Below are 18,157 nucleotides of genomic sequence, written 5' to 3' on the forward strand. Positions count from 1 at the left end.
TGGCTGAGACTCTAGGGCTCTTATTTTTGGCATAGTGCAGAATTTGGTGTGTGTGTGTATATATATGTGTGTGTATATATATGTGTGTGTATATATATGTGTGTGTGTATATATATATATATATATATATATATGTTTCGTACACAGTTGAGAGGGAGGAGAGGGGAGAGAAATGACCTGCCAATCATAGTGCTGGAAATAACATTTGAAATTTATCAGAAGAGCCATCTATAAATAGCAGCCAGCACCTTTTTACATGCTCCAATAACAACATCTTTGAATAACATCTTTAAATGTCCATTTTCACACCGCACAAGTATGGATTGTTTTATCCTAGTACAGAATTTAGCGTAGGAATCTCATCTTTTATTTATAAAATGAACTGTGTCTAGCTCTTGTGACATTAGAAGATGGGTGGGCAGGACCTGAAGGCATATTAGAAAGAATGGTGAGCGGGACATCTAATGGGCCAAGGTTGGACTTAATTGCTTTTGTTTCTTCCTATGACTACATAAAAGAGAATGCATGATGCTCACTATGTAAATAAATGCTAATTTCTGTCATTTTGCATCCTTTATTCAGACTATATAAATCTAGAAATATTGGGCCATTTGATATAGAACATCAGTTTTTGCTGTGCATATGGAACAGCCTTTTTTGTCAAGAGAATTCCAGTAACTATTCTATATTTTGTAACCAAGCATTACCTGTAGCATTCCAAGTTATATGAACTAGCGCTACGAGTTGGGTCAGATTGGGAGGAAACAGACCCAAATGGCAAGGTGCTATGGCTTACCACACCATCTTTAGGACTGTAGTATTGGCTCAATATTAAATATGTGACTTCTTTCACAGATCCAATTTGTTTTGTCCTGTACCAGAGTTACACTGTGGAGAATCTGAGCCATCTTGTTGAGGTTCAACACACGTTTGTTGGATTTAACACAGGACTCAGCAGTTTAGGAAGTTAGCCACAGAGGTAAGGGTCAGAAGTGATGTTATCAGTAGTCAGTATGTATACATTAAGTACAAATGCATGGGATTGGAGCAGCTGTAGAAGTTATTTCAAGTCCTCAAGAAAGCAGAAGATCTCAGTAATACCAGGACCATTCTGTGGCTAAACAGACTGATAGGGAAATTCTGAGTATTAGATCATTTCATAGTTTTATTCAATACAGGTGAACACTTTACAAGAAAGAAATTGGGTCACTTCCTTTTTTCATATACAATCTTTTGTATCTGAAAGGCTCTTTTTTCTTTCTTTCAGACTGGCCAAATGGGAGATGGGTTGGCTACACTGATGAAACGTAGTCTTATTTTGAATATTTTCACAGTGATCTTTGTAGCAGTTTACTTTACTGAAATAAAAATTGTACAATAGGGTATCGCAACAAACTCTCAGAATTAAGAAGAATCCTTTAATCCTTTGTAATCTTGATTTTTTTCCCATTTAATCTTGTAGCATTGCTTGTTAAACAACCTATAGCAAAATTACTTAGCAAATCAAGATTCCAGAATTATTTATTCGATTGAAAAGACATATAGGTCTGGTGGTCCCTGGCTCAAAGAGCGTTAGGATGTCCTTGACCAGGGCTAGGGCCTTCTCGGCCTTGGCCCCGGCCAGGTGGAACTCCCTCTCAGAAAAGAACAGGGCCCTGTGATATCTTAAAACTTTCTGCAGGGCCTGCAAACCAGAGTTGTTCCACTGTGCCTATGGTTGAGGGACAGCCATGATTTTCCCATCTATGCTGGCCTGCCTATCTTCCCCCACCTTATGTTGTACTGACTTCAATCTAGTGTTGTGGGGCTGCTGACTGCTCCCAGGCTTTACAGTAGCTCTGTATTCCAAAGGAGCACCACATGCTGATTTATTTATTGATGTGTTATGGGGCTGGACTTTATTGATTTTAACTGAGGTTCTTAATTGATGTTGATTTGATTGTACTATTTTGATGGAATTTTGTTGTAAGCCGCCCTGAGCCCAGCTATGGCCAGGGGAAGGCGGGGTATAAAACGAGTTAAATAAATAAATAGAAAAATAAATTATAGGGGATGGAAATATTTTCCTATAAGTAAGAATTTTGTTATCCAGTGTCAGGGCTTTGCAATGATATTGTATTTATATAAATGACATTATTTAAAAAATACCATATAGTTAAAAAGAATGGGAGTTAAAATATGCTTCCTCTAAAGTATAATTGCACATCACTGCTTTTCTCCCCCTTTTAAATAGGGATGACTTGTTTTGTCATTTCGTTTAGACAGGACAAAATGTTCACTGTTACATTAAAAAAGATGAATGGATGAGGCATAGGATCTAATCAGAGAACACTAATGCACAGATATTAATGAAGCTGTCAAACTCCATTCACTGTACAGAAGGAAGAACTAAAGTATGCATTGTCCTTTTAACCTTCAACGCTGATGTAGTGATTTGTGAGAGGTTGCCCAGCTATTATAAGACAGTGCCGAATTTCAGTCGTGGAATGTACTAATGAAGGGGTAATCTGAAGGCCAGCTAAACTGTAGTTGGAGTAGAATAACTATTAGGACTAGTGTCGTAGCCCAGACCTTGCCAGGCGAGGAATCATCAGAGGAAGAACCATACCAGGAAAAAAACAGCCTTCCCTGACCCCCAGGCAGCCGAGAATCCATGCCAAGAGGAACCCCAGCAGGAAGGACTGCACACCACTCCTGCTGAGGATCAAGAGTGGATGTAGAACCATCTCACTTCGCTAACCCAACTCCAGCTGGAACTCTGCTGACCCAAGACCCTCCCAGCTCACCTGAAGGAGTTCAACAACACAGACAACAGGGAAGAGCAGAGCTTCAGGCTAAAAGACGCAGTGCCCGTTCAGTAGCAGTAAGGAGACGTCTGGAGGGCTGTGAGTCATCCTAGGATGAGAGCTAAGTAAGCGGAAAGCTTAAAGCCTTGCCAAAGACACACTGGTGTTGCGAAAGCAACTCTGCAAAAGAGGTATCGACTTTTGCTGCTGACACAACTCCCTGGATTTCTGACTTCTGGACTGGAATCCTGACCTTGCTCCTTCAGGCCACCTTTGCTACCAACGCTTCTCTGACTCAACACCACGGACTTCGGACTCTCGGACTGGACTATCGACCTTGCTCCAGCGGTGCCGACATTTAATTCTTGTTCCTAGCTCCAAGCCTCAAACTGGATGCTTGTTCCAGTGCCTGCAACCTACTGTTTGGTCCAGCCTTCGTCTGGCTATAGGCCAAGCTAGCACAGCTAGCTAGATGGTGTAGTCTCTTTATAACCCAAAGTATCTTTGCTGCTCTCTACAGCGTAAATCTCCTCTGATTCCCCACACAATATTAATACTTGCAGTCATGGGTAGCACTGTGGACAATGCAAACTACTACTTGGACATACGCATAGGAGTAGGCTTATGTGTGAAAAAATAAAGTATTTTTAAATGAATTATTTAAATGGTTGAGAGCTGGAGGCCTATCAGCCGGTCTTCAACAAGTAAGTGACTGCGCACTCCATATGCTTGTGATCTTTTGGGAGCTTATGCAGGACAACAGGGACTGAGGCCTTTTATGCATGGCTGTTTCCCTCATGGTCACCCCTCCAATGACTTGGGGTCTTTGTTTTGATGAAGCATGCTGTTTCCGACCATCAGAGGTCGCCTCACTCTCCCCCTGTGTTTCCCCGCGTTTCCCCCGTTTTCAAATTCAAGACAAACTCCAGCCTCTGAAAATGGGGGGGAAATGGGGGGAAACACAGGGGGAGAGCGAGGCGACCTCTGATGGTGAGAAACGGCATGCATAATCAAAACCAAGATCCGAAGTCATCGGAGGGGTGACGGTGAGGGAAACAGCCATGCATAAAAAGGCCTGAATGACAACAGAGTGACCAGTGCTAAACAGAAACTGAGAGAAAAGGTTCCAATATGTTGTTACGGGCAGACACTGCTTGATGACAGTGAAAGTAGAGATAGCTGGGGTGCAGTCTGCAAGTATGTGGCTGTTGAATGGTCAAGGACATCACCAACTGGTGTCCATACTAGTGCACAGTTTATTTTATTACTACATTTACATCCCACTTGTCTTCTGTCGTTGGATCCAGCTAACATACATGTGTACAGGCTCATACCTGCTTGGTTTCAGTTGGACAGCTGTCTCAGGTTTTCCAGCCATACTGTAGGGACATGTAGGCTGCCACTGGCATTGCTCTGTAGACTCTGCAAACAACTGGAAGACCATCTAAAGTACATGGGTTTCATACTTTGCATCTGTTATATGTACATTTGTCAGTGGTATCCACGTGGGTCCATAATGTTTCAATCAGCCTTGGGTCCAAGATTTCCTTTAACCCTGTAATCTCATGACAAGTCAGGCGACCACCAACCACAATAGTAATATTATTACATCATTCAAAGCTCATGTTAATGAGAGTTGAGTTAGTTCCGGCACTCAGAGTGTCTGTAAGCCCAGGAAGCAGAGAAAGGAGTACTCAATAAATGATTATAAATTTTAAATTCAAGACTGATTGAAACATTATGGACCCACATGGATACCACTGACAAATGTACATATAACAGATGCAAAGTATGAAACCCATGCAATTTAGATGGTCTTCCATTTGTTTGCAGAGTCTACAGAGCAATGCCAGTAGCAGCCTACATGTCCCTACAGTGTGGTTGGAAAACCTGAGACAACTGTCTTTTGCCAAGTGACCATTGTCATGTGGTCAGCAAACTCTCAGGCGGTACTTTAATTAGGAAACTTATGAGAAAGTCTGCTTTGAATAGTTTTAACAGGCAATGTGTAGTGCCTTGAAAAGCTGGCATTGACATACTTCATTTTGCTTGCTCCCCATGACAGCAGTTGAGTTTATTTTATTTTTAAAGAAAAGAGTTTATCTGTGCATATACTGCTGTATGCTGTATTGTGTGACCTTTTTTGTCACAAGAGTTCCTCCCCAGTATTTTAGATGAGAAAAAAAAGGAATTATTGGAAGCAGAGATATTCTGTGTAAGAGCTGAAGCTTGAACATGAAGCTTCTTTCTCTAGGGCATGTGCTTATTTCAGTGACTTACAGCATTACAGTATAACTGTAAGTTTCAGCAGCCTTCACAAACTGCAAAAACACAATCTAGTGATAATTGTTGACTCTTACAAATAGGAGAAAGCCAGCAATATTGCATAATGCACCTAAGGTTAGATCCAAAGAAGAAGAGTTGGGTTTTTTATGCCGATTTTCTCTATGTTTTAAGGAGAATCAAACCAGCTTACAATCTCCTTCCCTTCCTCTCCCCACGACAGACACTTTGTGAGGTAGGTGAGGCTGAGAGAGCTCGAAGAGAACTGTGACTAGCATAAGATCACCCAGCTGGTTTCATGTATAAGAGTGGGGAAACCAATCTGGTTCACCCGATTAGAGTCCGTTGTTCATGTGGAGGATTGGGAATCAAACCCGGTTCTCCAGATTAGAGTCCACCGCTCTTAACCACTACACCACACTGGCTCTCTTCATGTACACCCTCTTGCAGAAGCAGAACTATAATAAGTGCTTCAAATAAGATGCATATACTGTGCAAATATTTGCACAAGTGTTTACAGAACTAGTGTCTATTTTTGTTTCATTTAAGATTATTTGGAGCCACATCATAGTCTCACAGCTCCTTTTTTTGCTTAAAAATGAGGGGGATTCCTTCTAATTAAAAAAGAATAATGTGTAGAATGACAGACTAGAATCTGGAAAAATTGACATTGAATCCCTGCTCTGCTATGGAAGCTCACCAGGTAATTCTGGGTCTGTCATAATCTCTCAGTCTCACCTACTACACAGGATTGTTATTATAAGGATAAAGTGGATGAGGAAAGAATGGTTCCCCATTACACAGAGAAATAGAATATCAATAATATATAAAAAGTGTTCCAAGAGGGTTCATATCAGGCTGGGGTCTTCTTCTCCCTCTTTGGCACAAGTTTCTTGCAATGGTATGGTTTGGCTTCTCTTGTCATCTGTAAAACCCCAGTGCCACCTAAAAGCACCACTAGATACTGTCAAGCATTACCTTAAAGAGCAATTCTAAACAGAATCTGACTCATCTATTAGGTTTACTCCTAGGCAGGTATTGTTCGAATTGTACTGTTAATGTACCTTAATAGTGAGTTGTAATATATCATGTGTACAAACAAACATTGCTTGAGACTTGAGAAGACTTTTTCCCCCTCACAATTCAGACCACTGTGAATACACGGTATCATTCTCAGCCAATTATGCAGCCCGTGATCCCTTCCTTCATCTGTTACTTCATCCATGACTTGGTGAACTGCAGCGATAGTGTTATTAGCGGCAATTTGTTCTACCATACTTCTTCATCAGTCTAATTTACATATTTGATTGTGGCAGTAGCAGTAGTTCAACCAATTATCCCTTGGCTGACTTTTCAGCTTTGAAGACCACTTCAGACACCGAAAAATTATGATGATGATTTTTTTATTATTATTGCTTGGATTGCGTTGTCTACTCTTATTAAATAATTTGCTCGCCTTCTAATTGCCTACATTTTCACAAAAGTTAATGAACAAAATAGAAGGAAATACTCCGGATTTCTTTGCCTGATCATATGCAGCTTCCTTGATATTTTGTATGTTTGTATATAGTACATTGGAAAACGAGTAATGCAAATAAATTCAGTGAACCTGCTGTTTGCAAATTATAATACACAATTAATATGGGAGTTTTCTTTCCTCCTGGTCCCTGGAACTGCGCCCCATTAAAAAGTTCAAAGGATACATTGCTTCACAGCCAATAGGATTTTGGAAGACTTGTTATTGGTGTAGCAACTGTAGTACTGAATTCCTGTTGGGATTTTTCACCAGACTCTGTTCCATTTGGTCTCAATATGGGTTTTTAAGAAAACTTTCAGGTATGGTGGGAGAAATCCGTGACATGATTTAGCTAACATTGTGAGAAATATCTGCATTTGGGAACAACCAATATTTTGTTCACTGTGACAATAAATCTCATAAAGCCGCTGATATTTGTAAAGCACAGAATTTTTCTGATTATACTTTTATCTATGTTCTTTGTAGGAGCTGGATTACGAAGCCAAAGCTAGCTATACCTTGAGGATAGAAGCGGCAAATAAGCAGGTTGATCCTCGTTTTCTAAGCCTTGGGCCATTCAGTGATATGACAACAGTGAAGATCATTGTGGAGGATGTCGATGAGCCACCTGTATTTACCTCCCATCTGTACTCCATGGTAGTGTCTGAAGCTGCCAAAGTGGGCACCATCATTGGAACTGTAGCAGCTCATGACCCAGATGCCTCTAACAGTCCAGTCAGGTAATTTTACAGACCTTCCCTATGCTCTTCAAGTATTTGATGGGCTGTCATATAGAAGATGGTGCAGAGTTGTTTTTTGTTGCCCCAGAAGGTCGGACCAGAAACAACGAGTTGAAATTAAATCAAAAGAGTTTTTGGCTAAACATTAGGAAGAACTTCGACAGTTAGAGCAGTTCTCAGTGAAACAGTGTTCCTTTTTTTTTTTAATTTTATTAGAAAAAAACCAATGACAATAACAACAACTAAAAAAAAAGCAGAATTACTGACAGTCTTCGTAATTTAAAATTATATATATACACACACACACATATATAATAAAATAAGATCAAGTCTCCCATGCTACAGCTTATTTCTGTCTTCATATTCATCATTACGTCCTGACTGAGCGCAACGCATTTCTCTTTCCCGCCCTTATTTATGAAATTCTCTATTTTACTTATTGTATGTGACCATACCGCATCCAATCTTATTGTATCTATTTTTCTGATATGCTGTTAGCTTAATTAAAACATATATTTCTTTAACTTTAACCAGCCATTCCTCTATCTTTGGAGTTGATTTTTGTTTCCAGTGACTGGCAAAGGTTGTTCTAGCCACAGTTATCATATGTAACACTATACAAAGTTGATTTTAGCGAGATTAGTTAACAAGAATATCTCGGGTTTACATGGAATATCAACCTCCATTCCACCCGTTAGACATTTCACTATTTCAGACCAAAATGATATAGCTCTCTCACATTTCAATTTAAGCAAAGCGTAAGTGTTAACTTGTCTCATTAAATGATGCAAAATCACATAGTAGGATCCAAATTAACAGAAAACTGTACACAGTAGTCCCTAATAATTTGTCCACATAGCTTTGTGAGATATTTTGTACAATGCTACCTTATTGCCTGTGTAGAAAAGCCCTCTTGGATAATTCAGTTTTGCATAGTCTAGTTTCCTCCAACCTTCTCCAGTAGGCCAGTCAAGCCTAGAAGTTACAATTGCAAGCAAGATGAAACTGAAAGAAGGCACTCCTCATAATACCACCCTTCTTCTCTAATACAAGGCTATGTCCAAGAGTTCCTCTAAACTCTTTGTGGGATGTTCAAATGATGAATGTGCTCCATGCAAAACTGTCAGATTAGTTCCCTCCACAACATCCACTTCCAAGTCACCTTTGTCTTTACTGGTTTCTTTTTCAGTTTGTTCTGCTTCAATCACTTGACCATGGCTTTCAAATGCTGAGTCAGGGTAGTGATAGCTGCTTCAGAGGCTATCTGACCCAACCCCGGAGCTACAGATGACCAGAGTGTTGTGGGACTTCATAACAAAGGTTCCAATCAGCTAAATCCATATCCCAGAAGGAAACTGAGTCCAATCAAACAAACAAAAAAAAAGATCAAAAACATTTGAATTTTCTCTCCACAACCTCCCTGTGATTTCTAAACACTATTTTTTTTTAAAAAAGGGCAGTCGACTATATCAAAGAAAGATTAAAATATTTGTTTGTTTAAAGTATTTATATATCTACCTTTCTCCTGGGTATCCCAGGAACCAATACGGTTAACAACAATGTAAAAACAATATAAAACAATTTTATAAAACAAACATTGAAACACTACATTAAAAACAAATCTAAAAACAACTTGGGCTGGGAAAAAAGTATTTTTCACTGTCATGGACACCTGTTTTTCCAGTAGGAGACCAGGATGCAACAAGAGTATTTAATCAAAAGCTGCACACCATTGATCATAGGGAAAAAATCCTGTTTAAAGCAGTGGCTCTTCCAGCTATCATCACCTCTGATTTATCTGGATTCAACTTTTGTTTGTTCTCCCTCAGGCACTTGAGCACCTCATTCAAACACTGAGCCCGGACAGAGATCGTATCAGCCAGTGGCTTAATCAGTGTAATATAAAGCTGAGTGTCAGTGTATTGATGACAACTTACTCCAGAACTTCAGACAACAATATTAAATAACATGGGAGATAACACACAGCCTTCTGGCACCCCCCTTCATGAGTCAGCTCTCAAGAGTTTGATTCAGCATCTCCCTCTTCAGTATTTTCTGGGTGGTCTAATAGAAAAGAGTGGAAACAACTTAACATTGCTCCACCCAGACCACCTCACCTTGCGGGTATTTCAGTGGTGTATTATGGTCCACCATATCAAAGCCTGCTGATACATCTAATAATGAAAACAGAGATGCATTCCTTTTGCCCATCTGAGATGGAGGTTGCCCGGAATGCTGCCAGAGACAAGGGCCAGAGGCAGGTAGCATAATCAGGAAAACAGTCCAAGGTCAGGTACCATGCTGTTCAAGTCCAACTTCTAAGCAGAGGAGCAATCCAAATTCAAGGTCAGGTTCAGTTCCAAGGTTAGTGTAACAGAGGTCCCACAGTCCATAGAAGAACAGAGACACACGGTGGCTCCAAGTGAATGAGTTTCTTCCCCATAATGCTCTCATTGCCTGCCTAAATAGACCTTATCTTAATGCAGACCAGCTGTCGCTCATTAGGCATTCAGGCATTCTTGGTTTCATCATCACTTAGTGCTCTGTGCAAATCCTATAGCCTTGAACTTTCCCATTGGCTTTCTACTGTGGCCCTGATCTTCCAGCATCTCTGCTCGAGTGGTCTTGGTGGCCCTCCAAGAGAGGCCACCTGTGGATGAACCCCAGACACAGCCAGTTCTCCTGAGCAGTCAGGCTGCAGACCCAGTGAGACTTCCTGTTCTTCACTCCTTTCATTGTCTTCTGGGGTTGCTCTTCTCACCCAGCCATCTCCCTCTAGTTCCTCTTCTTCTGAGGATGTGTCAGCAGGCTGACCCATGACAGAGGTCATCCACAAGTGCTGTCTCTGTCCCAAACCCAAGTCTGAAGCCAAGTTGAAAAGTTTCAAAGGCAGATAACTCATCCAAGTATTTCTGGAGTTGCTCTGCCTGTACCCCATTCAATAACCTTTCCTAAAAAGGGATGGATCAGGACAGATCTGTGATTGGCCAAGACCTGATTATCTAAACACACCTTCTCAAGAAAAAGTCTGACAATTGTCATTTTTAGGGGCTTTGGAAAAAATCCTTCCATTAGAGAGGCATTCATAGTCCTCTGAATTAAATGACCCAAAGCCTCCCTGAAGGATTTTACAAGCCAAGAAGGACATGGATCTTGGTTATAGGTAGTGGCCGTCACACTCCACAGAACCTTGTCAACATTACTCTGGGAAACCAGACTGATCCAAGCAACAACGACTAGCTGGTGCTAGTCTACTGCCTGCATGCCGATTATCTGAGCCTCTAAGTCACAACGGATCTGAGAGATTTTATCGGCAAAGAACCATGTGAAAACATCACAGCTAAATGCCAAATCACTAACATTTAGAGACTCACTTCTGGGATATGCGAACTGACTAATTAAATAAATATGCTTGAAATGATTCAGCTGACTCAATAGTAGCAGAGATTTCTTCTTCCCCTTCTACACTGGCTTTCCAACCATTACTATATTGTGTTCTGTCAGATTTGGCCTGAGTTTTCTGCCACTGTCACTTCAGATGTCTACCAATCCTTTTTTAATACAACCGCCTCCTCCGTAAACCAGGGAGCTTGAGTTGAAGGCAGCAGAGAATACCTTGGGGTGACCCTGCCTATTGCCTGGTGGGGTTTGTCATTCCCACCAGACTATCCACAGTGCCAACAATTGGGCTCCCCCAAATCCCTGAGCACTTAGAATCTCTTAGGATCCATTAGGCCCAGGGGCAAACTAATGTTTGCAAGAGTAAGATGCCATCATTACCTGAGCCCTCAGCAGGTAATGGTTTGACCGCAGCATAGGCTGAATTTCCAAGCACTAACGTCCAAAATGCACATGCAGGCTTTTATCAAGTTGGGCCTGCAGAACTCGGGTTTCCTGCAGCCACACAGCAGATGCAGGGAATGGCTTTTAAAATATAAAGGAGAGCCCAAATTGAGTTGGAACTCCTCTGTGGCTGAGAAAGGGCTCCTGCCTCCCCCCCACCCAGCTATTTTCCCATGCTGAAACAATGGTGGTAGGAGTTATTTCCCCATTATTGCTGCTTCATGTGTAATATTTTGTGTATGGGGAAATAATTTAACCCCCATCACTGTTTCAACATGGGAAAACAGCTGATGGGGGTTAGACAGGAGCCCTTCCTCCCATCATGGTGCCATTCTGAGCCCATTTGGGTTCTCTTTTATTTTTGAAAGCCATTTGTCGCAGTTGCTGTGTGGCTAGAGTCAACTCACTAGAAACCTGAACATATCGTTTGGCCCTCAATCAGATCACCAGAAGGGTGAATTTCCTTTTATGTGTTGATAGAGATTTTTCCCCAGTGACTAATGGGTCAGTCTCAAACCTCAGAGCTGAAATAGATCAAGGGCAAATGTATCATTCAGGTATGCCAGCCACTACCACCCACTGATTTTGAAAAAATGGCATGGGGGTGTGGAGTTAATCCTCCACCAGCATCACCACCGTAACAGCTTGTATTTACCAATACAAATGCTCAGGAGATCTATGTTGGATCTCCCCAGTGGCTCATATAGTTTGGCCTAGACAACCACTGATCTAAGAAACATATTCTGAAGGGTTTGCTGTGTTAATCTGTTGAAGCAAAAACAAACAGAAGAATGGATTTATTGTGGCAGAAGCTTTTGTGAATTAGATCCTACTTCTTCTGGTATAGAGGGTTCTATTCCCCTAAAACCTTATGCTGCAATTTAAAAAAAATGTTAATCATTAATCAATAGGATTCCAAATATTGCTCTTATGCTGGATTGGCTGGACAGCCTCAAGCAAATTACATTTTCTGAGCCTCAGACTCCAAGCTGTAGCAGGGGAATTATAGTAATTTACCTCCGTTTAAGAAAATACTCATACTTCTTGGTCATAAAATCTCATGTTTTCAGAGGTAGAGAGGCATAAATTATATGTAATATTATTATATGATTTTAGCATATATAACTTATCTGTTGAATTTTTCTCAGCAAAATATGTACATGTAAACAAATATTCTAGGAATTGCCTTTTAGTAGCTATGTCGAACGGTTGAATAGGTGACAGGGTTAATAACTAGGAAGCCTGAGAGCTGGCCAGAGATTACATTCCAGCTGCCAGGGTCTGCCAAGACTGACTATATTGCAGAGGTGACAGGCAATGTCTCTGGAGAAGGATGCCTACCGTGAAGCTGTTCAGGAGCAATGTTGACCAAATATAGCAGAACAGGAATGGGGGAAACAAAAGGAAGGACTAAAATAAAATCCAAAGGAAAACCTGATATAATCCCGAAGGATAGAAATAAAAATCATTGACCCCTTTTGGAGTCCATTAAGCAGGAGAAAGACCCACAAAAAATTCAATAAATCAAGGAATTAAAATATTTGTGTTCATGCTTTAACCTGTCTAATCATAAGACCTGAAGCACTGGTTGACTAATTGATGAGGGTTCCATTTTAATTGTGGCAACTTTAAGGTAATGGCACGGGTTTGTTTTGGGGATGGGGCTATTTTGGTTCTCCAGTAAGGCCGTGGCCTTCCCTTGTTCTTAAATCATATATGTTAGTATATGCTTAATTTAAGAATGGCTGTTATTGTTTATTAAGGTTTATCTTGAACAGTGTTCAGTACATAAAAAAAGAAAAGGTAGGAGGAAAAAACATGGCAGCACCAGTCATAACAACAGCAGTCACAAGGCAAACCTCCAAAGGAAAAGAAATTCCTAATCTGTGACAAAGAAACTGATCTTTCAGCACTGATTGAGGGAAGGCCTGGTCACTCTGGGGGCCCATGTATTTGGCAAGTTGCGCCATTTGCTTTCATGTGATTTCTGATTTGAGTTTGAGTGATATGAGGGGAAACCAGAGGGAAGCTTTGTTCAGGGTCTGCTAATGCCTCTTGGCAGCCCTGCCCAATGACTAATAATTAAGAGTGCCTTGGCAAATAAATAAAACACGATGCTTAGCATCATTGGAGATTTGTGTCTTTGTTGTTTTGAGAATATGTAAATTTGACTGGTTGGTTAATTAATCAATGAAAAACATGATTAAATTAACAAAAAGAATTTTTAATTGTTTGACAGCCCTAAAAATGGTTTATTGACTCTTGATGTTGCACATTTCATAAACAGAACTTGGTAACAGATTGATGTTGGCAAAGTTCCCAAGAATTTTTACTGCGTGGACCAACCACTAGTGATGTTCATCCCTAGCAAGGGTAGTTAACCAGTTAAGCTTCTCTGTCTGTACCCCAAGTTTTTATTCTCTCCCAGCACGTTGACCAGCATGTGATGATCCTTTGAACAATGTGAAAACCGCATTTAATGTGGTTTTCCAGAGCTCTGACAATATTGCTGCTGCAGGGGGAACTTACGTCCACCACTGTGAAGAATTATTGTACCATCTGATGAATGCTGACTGTATGGGAATAATACAGTAAAGAAAAATGTACAAACTGTTTCATCGTCGCTTGAGTTCCCCATCCTTTTGCTTAAAAGTGGATGAAAATATTCATCTAAATGGCCTGTATTCACATTCTTCTTAAAGTCCCTTGATTTATTAGGAAAGAACTTCTGAAGAACATGGAAGCATTTCATGTAAACAGAACATAATTTATAACAGCTTGTCCTTGGCTTTTGGCAAGGCATAGTATTTGCATCCTTAAACATTCTCCCACAGCATTATATCTAGTGTTCTCAACTGTTGCTATGGAAGAGCTGAACTCCCCTGCCACCCCCACCATCCTGTTTTAGGATACCTTGACTGTTAAAGGGGTGAAAAGCTGACCCTCTTTCTATTCTGGGAAGCCCCACAACTTTCCCGTCACCTGCCCTCTGGTCACGACATCTGGTGCTGAAATAAATGTTGTTAGTCTTTAAGGAAGGCTGCCCAACTTATCTGTGATTTTACCCAACATGGTTCCCCCTCCAGAACTTCCCTGTGCAGTCCTTTCTCTCTCCTCTACATATTTATTGGCTGGAGAACTCTAGCACTGGTTCTTTCCTTTCCTAGAGAATGTCCCTCAGGATTTTCAGTGCAAGTTGCTGGCACTCCTTTTGCCTGCCATGATGAGACCCTCACTGTTAGCGCTGTTCTCTTTTTGTAACCCTTGTAGAAGTTTCAAAGATTCCCACCCACCCCCCTTATCAAGGGAGTTTCTCAGTGGCCGTGCTTAAGTAATCCTGTTTTATACCATGGAAAGCCATAGAACAGCTTAGATGGGGACAGAAAAGTGACTTAAAGCTGCTTCATATCCCCTGTTACTCCACATTCAGTGTAGCACAATTTGGCCTTAGGGTTGCAAACTCCAGGTTTGGAAATACCCGGAGATTTGAGGGTGGAGCATGGGAGAATGGGGTTTAGGATCTTGGTAGGCTATAATGTCATGCAGTCCACCTTCCAAAGCAGCCATTTCATGCAGAAGTGGAATAAATGTTTTAAATATATAAATAATATATAGATAAATTATTTAGGTAGTCTGAAGATCAGTTGTAATTCCAGGAGATCTCCAACCCCCACCTGGAGGTTGGCAACCCTACTTGGCCTTCTAGTAAGTGCAGTTGTGTCAAGGAAGTGTTTTTCATGAGTCCCAAAGTACACAGCCATTTTCAAAGACCTTTGAACAATGGGCAATTTCCTTGCTCCTAGTTCCTTTTTGGTTTGAGATTTTCCTCCTCTTTGAAAACACCTCACAGGATCAAATACTGTCTTTTTAAGCCAGAGGAGCTCAGTGACAACAGCCAGTGTTTGTATGATGACAATAAGCCCCCAGGAGCAAATGTGACAATACGTAATCTCTGCCCTACTCTACTGTTTTTTATCCACCCCTATAGCACAGGAGCTTTTCTGCCCTTAACAAAAAGTTCTGTAGTTCAGAATGGAAGGTCTGCTGGAAACTGCGTGGGGTTGCCAAGTGGCAAGCTTCCAAATCTATTCCACATTAGGTTGGATTCAGAAGGAGAGTCATCCAAAAATAAATGAATGGCCGCCCTCAGAATACAAGAACAGAAAAAAGGAAATACCTGTGACCTCGCTTAGGAGGGTATTATGAAATGTGGGAACACAGCCAGCCTTCCTCTGTGCACTGTATTTTGCTGAAACAGATGGCTCCTGCATCATGCTCTTTCTTTTTTTTCCTGGAAAACCATGAGATGTTGGACAAAAAAAGAATCAGGATGAAAAGGGAACATAACGAAAGCTCTTTCACCTTAATGTGAAATCAATGAAACATTTTTAGCAAACTACTGTTATCCATACATCAAAAGTTTGGTTTCATCTTTCACCCAGGTACTCAATAGATCGAAACACAGACCTGGAGAGATATTTCAATATTGACGCCAACAGCGGGGTCATTACAACAGCAAAGCCTTTGGACAGAGAGACAAATGCTGTTCATAACATCACTGTATTAGCAATGGAGAGTCGTAAGTTACCATTTTGAGGGGGTTTTGTAAGCCTTTTTCTAAAGTGTGGGTTTTCACTGTAATATCTGTCCAGTGACATTAAATCAAGTCCTTCATTAAAGCCTAAACAGATTCAGGGAAACTTTGAGCAGTTAACCACTAAAATTAATTATCCTGTTTACCTTATTTGTTTAGGGATCACAATGAACCATACCATTGGAAGTGACAATACAGTGTTTAAATAATATGGGGTAGCCCTTTTCATTTTTGGATTATACTGTACCTAACAAAAGTTCAGTATTCATCTTTACAGGAGGGCCTGTCTTGTATAACAGAGAACTAGGTGGTCAAGATGGACAGAAATTATGGTATTTTGTAACTGCTGGAAGAAGAACACAAGTGTCAGAGGCTGGATGGATTTACTCCTTTTCCTCTTATTTTCTTCTCAAGAATCCAACACTGACCATTAGCAGAGGCAGGAGAATGACAAGCCATTAGCATGATCAAACGTGGCAGTTGTAGAGCTGTTGTTGTTGTTTTTCCTTTGTGGGTGAAATCCCATTGATAACATCATTTTGTTGATCCACACATATGGAGAATATTTAATCATTTCAGAATTAGTTCATAGTGGGGGAAATAATAACAACTGGTTCTTGTTTCCACCAGAAAACCCTTCACAGATTGGGAGAGGATATGTAGCCATCACTATCCTTGACATCAATGACAACGCGCCTGAGTTTGCCATGGATTATGAAACAACTGTCTGTGAAAATGCAGAGCTTGGCAAGGTGTGGATTTATATTCCTAACAGCTTGATGATATTTGTTGCACAGCGGTAATTTGATTTGCAGTGTTGCCTCTTTTAAGATAAAATATAATCAGTTTATTGTAGTCAAAATGATGTGTTGATTTGAAGCTAAAACAAACATTAACCACATCTGAAGCCTTCATCATGTGAGACCCTGAGAGAGAACTGTGCAGGTAAATTTGCATTACACATTGTTCAGAAGATCCTCTGGGCTTCCTAATCTGTGAAAATCATACATTCTCTCAGTTTATCTCACTCTAGCACTATGAAGAGGGTTTTTGTTTAGTTTTTTAATAGTGAGAATACATTGTGATCACATACTGAGTGGCTGTTGACCAAGTGGACAGGTAAATAAAGACAATAATACCACAATATAGAATTGTCTCTGTCTCAATTACACTAGATTTTTTAATCTAATAGAATTCCTAGAGCCAGACAGAAACATTTTATTTTATTAAGGTTCACCTCTGAATCATGTGGGGGGAAAATCACATCCTCATTGGGTTATCAATGTTTTAATGTCTTTACCTCATTTTTATCACACCCTCCCTCTGAAGAGCAACATGGTTCTCTCCTCCTCCATCTGATTCACTCAGCAAATCTTGTGAGGTAGGCTAGGCTGAGAGAGAGTGACTGGCCTAAGGTCATTAAATGAGATTCATGTCTGAGTGAGAATTTAAACCAAGGCCACTCCAGCTCTTGTCCAACACTAACCATTATGTTGGTTCTCTTTCATGATTTATTACATGTATAGAGAATCATAGAGTTGGAAGGAGACATATTGGCCATCTAGTCTAACCCCCTGCTTAATGCAGGATCAGCCTAGAGCAAAGCTTCTTAAACTGTGGGTCGCAACCTCATATGGGATTGTGTAACTGAATGTGGGGGGTTATGAAACAAGCACATCCATCTAATTAGTATGCAATTTTGCTTTGGTCTTTAATAAATGGTAAAATTATATGTATACCAAATAATTGTTTTAAAATACATTTCTTTATGATTTATTATCAGTAAATGTTTGATTTGTATACCTATTAGTGAATGGACAGAACTGAAAGTTAACTAGAATCGTCTTCACTTCTGTCAAAAGACTGTTATAAAATAGTTGTCCACACTCCTTTAGTACTTTAGTGTTCATTCCATGTTATTTAATCGAGTCCATACTGCTTTAGGTTATGTTACTTCAATCAATTGTCAATGTTATTTGGTGTCTGCAACACTTAATTTACTAGAAAAGATCACTGTGTTTGAAGGAACTACAGAAAATACTAGTACAGTCTCACAGAATTATATTGTGACAGATGCCTATCTGGCCACTTGGTATGATAGGCTTCCCCCATTTCCTTAGGCAACATGGTCTGTTTGGCCAGCCTGCTTTCTAATAGTATATTCTCTCCAATGGTCAGCTTAAGGAATTTTTACTAACCCCCACCCCCAAATCTTGTTTGTCTGTACACAGGGTCTTTTCTGTCACACAAGAGCGATGAAAAAATAGACAGTATAAGGGTTTAATGAATTTAATGTAGGAGCATTTTTTTTAAAAGACATCTCACTCACCCTAAATCTGTGCCACAGTTACATAAGAGCTGTGTGCCCCAGTACGAAATGAACATTTTGGTCTCC

The 18,157-nt window shown here is 40.4% G+C and overlaps 1 protein-coding gene across 1 annotated transcript in view; it reads left to right on the forward strand.

Moving 5' to 3' along the window:
• The window catches only part of CDH7 (cadherin 7), a 129,226-nt gene that overhangs the window by 94,743 nt on the left and 16,326 nt on the right, over window positions 1-18,157 (forward strand). The window contains exons 6-8 of the mRNA XM_056854073.1: window positions 7,072-7,325; window positions 15,611-15,747; window positions 16,393-16,514. Coding sequence (XP_056710051.1) covers window positions 7,072-7,325; window positions 15,611-15,747; window positions 16,393-16,514 — 513 coding nt within the window. The remainder of the gene's footprint in view (window positions 1-7,071; window positions 7,326-15,610; window positions 15,748-16,392; window positions 16,515-18,157) is intronic.

Source organism: Euleptes europaea, chromosome 8 (genome assembly GCF_029931775.1).
Source record: "Euleptes europaea isolate rEulEur1 chromosome 8, rEulEur1.hap1, whole genome shotgun sequence".
Lineage (NCBI taxonomy): Eukaryota > Metazoa > Chordata > Lepidosauria > Squamata > Sphaerodactylidae > Euleptes > Euleptes europaea.